This window comes from Juglans microcarpa x Juglans regia, chromosome 4D (assembly GCF_004785595.1).
Source record: "Juglans microcarpa x Juglans regia isolate MS1-56 chromosome 4D, Jm3101_v1.0, whole genome shotgun sequence".
NCBI lineage: Eukaryota > Viridiplantae > Streptophyta > Magnoliopsida > Fagales > Juglandaceae > Juglans > Juglans microcarpa x Juglans regia.
The window spans coordinates 4,753,628-4,760,205 of NC_054600.1; the positions used below are offsets into that span (position 1 = coordinate 4,753,628).

At 34.0% G+C, this 6,578-nt stretch overlaps 1 protein-coding gene across 1 annotated transcript; it reads left to right on the forward strand.

Annotated features, from left to right (window-relative positions):
- The first annotated feature begins 3,806 nt into the window (after positions 1-3,806).
- On the forward strand, positions 3,807-6,164 carry LOC121259626. Its single transcript, XM_041161263.1, has 2 exons — positions 3,807-3,819; positions 5,533-6,164. The coding sequence occupies exons 1-2, from the start codon at positions 3,807-3,809 to the stop codon at positions 6,162-6,164; spliced, it is 645 nt and encodes a 214-aa protein (XP_041017197.1).
- The last annotated feature ends 414 nt before the right edge of the window (positions 6,165-6,578 follow it).

Consider the following 6,578-nt stretch of genomic DNA (forward strand, 5'->3'; position numbering starts at 1 on the left):
ATATACCAACAATAAATGTTGAAATAAGATTCCTCGTGTTTGTAGGTTTTATTCATGTCATATCAAATCATAGACATTTAACTATATAAATCAATCTAAATATGACCAATTAAGATAAATAGGTTAGATCCTTAGATCCTAACACAACTCATTTAAATAATGAGTCGTACCTTGTCATCTGTTTAATAATTAATTAAAAATAGATAAACATGATGCAACTCATTTCAATCATTTTCATATAAATGAGTTAAACACTCAACAATAATAAATGTGAGCATAGTTCTAAAATTATAATTTCAACAATAAAATATAAGCATATTGAGAAATACCAATATTACAACCAACAACAATTAAATTTTGGTTTTGAAATAAAATTAAATGGGGTACTGCGGGTTGACCAGTTTATTAATCACATCTTAATAGGTCAACTTTTTTTGATCCGAACCCATTAATATCAAATTCAAAATCGCTAATTTCGTATCATATTCATATTGGATTCATAGATAGTGTCACATATTGCCACCCTTAACATAACTTGCAGTAGAGGGATAGGATGTCTTGCACGCCTCCACTACCCAACACAAGTTTTGAGAGATTTTTCAATCTTCCATGTGAGTTTTTCCATCATGTGATGGATGTCTTCAATGAGGTTTATTTTTGTAGATAATGATTTCCTATTTTTTATGCATTTTTTTATGCAGAGACCTCTATAGTACTTGCGTGTCCTTTTCTCTCTTTGTAGTTGTGCTTGGTAGGGGAGAAGGAAAACTCTATTGGTAGTCAAATTCGTGCACCCCTTGCGCACCCCGGATGACATGGACTGGATTTAATGAAACGGTGCGGATTACGCTTTAGATGGGAGATTAAAAATTGAAACGTTGCGGATTGCTTTTGGCGGATTCCTTCTTCCCCAACCCTTCTCCTTCTTTCCCATTCCCCCAGAAGCTCTTCTCCTTTGTCCCATTCCCCATTCCCCCAGTAGCTTATGCAAGTTAAAAATCGCTCTGTCTCTCATCGACGAGACCCACAATTATCAGAGACGTCCGCTCCAGGTTCGTTCGCTTCCTATCTTTGAATTTTATGGCTGAAAAGTAAACGGAGAAAGATGTTAAAAACCCATATCTAGTAATTTCCAACAATTAGAAGTAGAGCTCTTCTCCCCTACCTCCTCGCAATCCCTTAATCTTCAAGCCTCTCAATGTTTTCAAAAACTTTGAAACACCATCAAAACAATTACTCTCATTCTTCTTCCTCGTCAAAATTGTTGACTTTCATGCTTGTTTGAAGCTTCATTGCTCTCTCTAAAAAACAAAATGCCAAGTGCTTCAATTATGCCGAAAACATTTTCATTATATAAAAAAAAAAAAAAAAAAAAAAAAAAAAAAAAAAAAAAAGAACTTTCCTTGAAGTAGGAAAAGATGGTCGTTTTGTATATTTGAGTTAAAACACATAATTATGGGCAAGATCTTGCTCCAATCTGAGTTTTAATAAAAAAAAATGCATGATAAAAAGAATTGACTGTTGATGCTCGGACTTACTGGGTTGAGCGTACTGTGCTCTTTGAAACTCTCCTCAAGAAAAGCAGATTTCTCTTTGGTGAGTCTGAGTTTCTTCTGAGTCGACTCATTTTCATCATCATCGCTAGCTCTTAAGTCTCAACCTCCAAATTTCTCTTCGTTTGTCCACCATTCCTAACACATAAATCCATCTCAAACGATGAAACTGTACTGTTTGGAGAGGATCTCCTTAATTCAACTTCTTTTTATTTTTTTTGTTCAAATTTACTAAATTATCCTACCAGATCAGCAGGGGGTGCGCATGGAGTGCGCAAATTCGACTACCCCTAACAGAATTGAGGGGAGAATGCTCGAAGTATTCATGCATATGCTTAGTGATAATGACTTGAAGAGAGAGAGAGAGAGAGAGAGAAGGATTTACATGGTTAGCCCCTTTCCCAACTCCCTTCCCCTCCATTATTTTCTATTCCTACTTGGGGCTGGTTTAGATTCAGATATGAAATGAGATGATTTTATATGAAAGTTAAAAAAAATATTATTTAAATATTATTTTTTAATATTATTATTATTTTGATATTTAAAAAAGTTGAACTGTTTATTATATTTTATATGAAAATTTAAAAAAATTATAATAATAAGATGAGATGAGATAAAACACTTTCCGAATCCTAACGGAGCTTTATGTTTAATAAAGACCTTGTAATCAGATTCTCAAATTCTCTCTTTCTCTGTCCTTATTCAATCTTTGCACAGTGGGTTTTATTCTTCCAATTAGCCCTTGGATGAGCGTCGTATTTGTACTAATTTCAACCCCGACACCTATACTTCTACTCTAAACATTTTCTGTGGTTCGAACGTTGATATAAACAATATGTCAACTCTATAATATTTAATGTTGTTGGTGGATAATATAAATCATAACCTTAAATATTATGAATCCATATTATATTATATATTTATATATAAATCTCCAAATGATTATATATATATAGAGAGAGAGAGAGATACAAAACCTCGATACTTCTCTTCATCCATTCAAAACATGATACTCAGGTATTTGTACCTCCCAGGTATTTGTACCACCCAAGTATTTGTTGTCTGTAGAGAGAGAGAGAGAGGGACCCACCCAAGTCTGTTACTCGAAAGAATTTGTACCAAAAAAAAAAACACTCTTTAGCAAAGATGGGTTGGTGCACAATCCAACGGAAAATGACCAAAAAATCATTAAGATAATCAGTTTTAAACATAATATGTAAGTCTTGACTCTTAACTCGAAGATTGCTTCATTGAGAATTAGCATTTGGCCCATTGGGAAAAATAAGAATAAAAGTAAAAATCTCATGTCTCCAAAGCTCTTTTCTTTCTCCCTTCTTTAAAATTGGGGTTTTAAAAAAAATAAAAAATAAATTCAGACCACGGGAATGTCTGGCACATTTTTCATTTTAATGTAACTTTTTAAGATGGATCACCCTGAAGATGTTGAAGTTTTACTTTTAAGCCCTCATAAATAAGTTGATGACATGGGTCATGATTTCACAAGCTACTCTATTGTATCTCCTTTCTCATATTCAAGCACCCAATTATACGCAAAGAATCGAAGGCTTACTTAGCAAACATGGCAATTTGGATGAAGCACTACAGACAACAAAGCACTCCACGTCAAAGAATACTTGGACATAAAGGATCAAACTTCATCTAAATACCATATCATTCTGAAGGATCATACAGAAACCCACCATTTTACATATAGTTAACTGAACCAAGTAGTGCACATCCCAACAATTCTTATTTTTCCATCGACCAAAACCTCCCAAGATAGTTCATAGTTTATTGCTTCTCTTCTGCTGGTTGCTGCTGCTGCTGCTCGGGGCTTAGAAGTTTGGACCAGCTGCAAGGATTTCCTGTTAGAATATTTTAAATATGGGCTTCATTTGATTGCACATTTTATAAAACGGGTTAGACATATATATAGCTCACAATGATATTTTGTTTTAACCCACTAAGTTGAGTGATCATTTGGGGTTTGTTGCACCTTAGTAATATAGGATTATATCCTATTTATATTGTGGTATAATTACGTATGTAGGCCTGGAAAATCAAGGGTCTTGATTATGGAATTTTTATAGACCCATATTAATTTGAGTCTTTAATGGGTGGACTCCATTAGTTTTCTTTTATAAGAGGTTAGGTCCCTCCTCCTCTCCAGATGTCCATTGGCTTGCCCCATTGATAGCTGATAATTTGTGAGGAGCAAGGAGGAGGAGATCTACCTATATGCATTCTGCAAACATGGCTTCCGCAGGTATATTTTCACCATTTTCGTTTTCAGCATTGCTATCTTAGATTTTGATTTCTAGCATGTATTTTCGTGTATTTTTACATTTCCTATCAGAGCCTCCATGCTAGAATTAGAATCTCTCGTTAAGAATGCGATGATGCAGTTTTTTTTTTTTGTTGTTCTGTTTTCGGTTTTATTTTCTTTATGCAAATCGATCGCTCAAAATGAAATGTGTAGGATTTATTTGCCGTAAATCTTCAATCTGGTTGGGTTTTTATTTTCTCTTCATTGCTTCCGCAACTTTACTGTTATGGTTTCACCATTTATATTTTTGTTTTAATTTTCAAAACCAATTTTGGGCAAGAAAATCGTATTTCATAATCGATTGATCAAACTCATATCAAGATCGGTTTTTTGGAATGCTATTTACTTGTTTTAGATGTGTTTAATCGATGCTTAGTTTTGGTTTTGAGTTTTTACAAAACTAGGGTTAATACCCATTTCAAAATTTGATTAATCTTCCTTAAATATAGATACCCATTGTTTTAAAACATCATATATGTGTTTTTCGGGCACTATATATTGTTTCCCCTAAATTAATTTTAGTTTTTGATCCAAGAATTGAAAGAAATTGAGAAAAATCCGTTTAAAAACCTGTAGACCCGGTTTTCAGACCAGTGACCCGCTTGCAGACCCGGCTGGAGGTTGAAGATGAATTCACCTCCAGCCAGAACGTTACCCACGCGCAGCAGGCGGCGCGTGCGGCGCGTGTAGCACAGTGAACAATGTTTTTTCTGGTTTTCTTTTTCCAGTATTTATGTACTCGCCCTAGTAAATCTATATATATTTTTTGAAAATTTTTTGTAACATCATAAGACACTGTTTTATATTTTTGAATATTATTTACACATTTTTCTGTGGGCTACAGTGTACTGAATATTATAATATTTTTTGTGGTGAATAGTCAGTATCTTATATGATCTGTGCATATGTGTACTCTCTCTCTCAACATGTTTTAGATGCATGTTAATTTTGTGACTTGTTATAAGTATTTTGTATATATATGCTTTCAAAATTCATATTTAATTTTAGACATATCTATTGTCTTATATGTTTGATCTATTCACACTGTTTTAGTATCACAATCACATTTGAATTCTAACTTTGATTGTATCAAGTTGATGATTATTATTATCATTTTGTGATTGTAATTCATGGGCATTCAGATTATCCTTATTTTTCCTTTAAAAAAAAAAATTTGAAATATTCGTGGGTGGTAGCCGCCAAAGTGGCACACTCATTGATATTTAAAAAAAAAAAAAAAAAAAAAGGATATCTTTGTTTTTCCTAATTTATTGCACATAATATCTTGCCCAAAGGTGTTATTGTGTGTGACATTTTAGAAAATGGTGTAAATTAGTTAATGAGATTACATTAGTCTAGAAATTTCCTTCTGCCTAAAGGTGATGGTATTTTGAAACTGATGTGATTTTATTAATTAGTTTTGTGATATGTTTTAAGAGTACCTTATAGCATGTTGTTTAGTCAGCCCAAAGGTGACTTTACAATGATACACCAAGGCTCTTACCGTAATGAAGCTCATATGGTTCCGAGCTTAATTATGGATTGTCTAATTAATAGCTCATATTAATTAGAAAGATTTGATATCATCTATTGACTGCATGCTATCTATTTGGATGATAATTAAATGAAATGTACTATTTCATGTTTCCACAGTTTTGAGTGCCTCCTCTATTTCAAGTCAATTATCTGCTATTGAAACTTTGACTGTGAATAATTATGTGAGATGGAAACGAGACGTAGAAATTGCTCTTGGTCTTTTGGGATTGGATTTTGCCCTGGAAGACGAACTTTCAAAACCTACTGATAAGAGCACTGCTGAATATGTGGCTGAATATCAAAAGTGGGATAGAGCAAACAGACTTTGTTTAAAGATCATCAAACGTTCTATATCAGATTCCATTATGGGAGCTATTCCTGACAATGATAGTGCTAAGAAATTTTTGGGTGCCATAGGACAAAGGTTTGTTGAATCCGATAAAGCTGAAACTGGAGACCTGATGGATAGACTGATGAGTATGAAATATGATGGTTCTAGTGGAGTTAGGGAGTACATTATGAAAATGATACATATATCCTCTAAGCTAGAAGCCCTCAAAATTTCCATTGCTGAGCCTTTTCTTGTTTATCATGTTCTTAATAGTCTTCCTAGCCAATTTAATCAGCTAAAGGTAGCTTACAATGCTCAGCGAGATAAATGGGATTTAAATGATTTGATAGTAGTATGTGCCCAAGAGGAGTGTAGAATGCGTCGTGAGACTGTTGAAACTGTGCAATTAGCTTTTTAGCCACAACAAAACAATGGGTCCTTTCATAATCATAAGTCCAAGTTCCACAAGGGAAATAAGTCACATCAAAATCAGCACAGTAAAAGGTTTGAAGGTCAGACTTCTGGTGGTCCTAAAGAAACTGTGAAGAAAAATGATCAATGTAAGTTTTGTAAGAGGAAGGGTCATTGGCAAAAGGATTGTTTTAAATTTAAAACTTGGTTGGAGAAGAAGAAGAAGAACTCGGCAGGTACCTCCTTGGCCTTAGTTTGTTTTGAGTCTTCTTTAGTAGATGTGCCTTTAAATTCTTGGTGGATAGACTCAGGTGCAAGTATTCATATTGCTAATTCCTTGCAGGGGTTCGTAAGCAAACAGAGGCCAAGTGAGAATGAAGTGAGCTTATGTGTTGGGAATGGAGTTCAAGTGAAGGTCGAG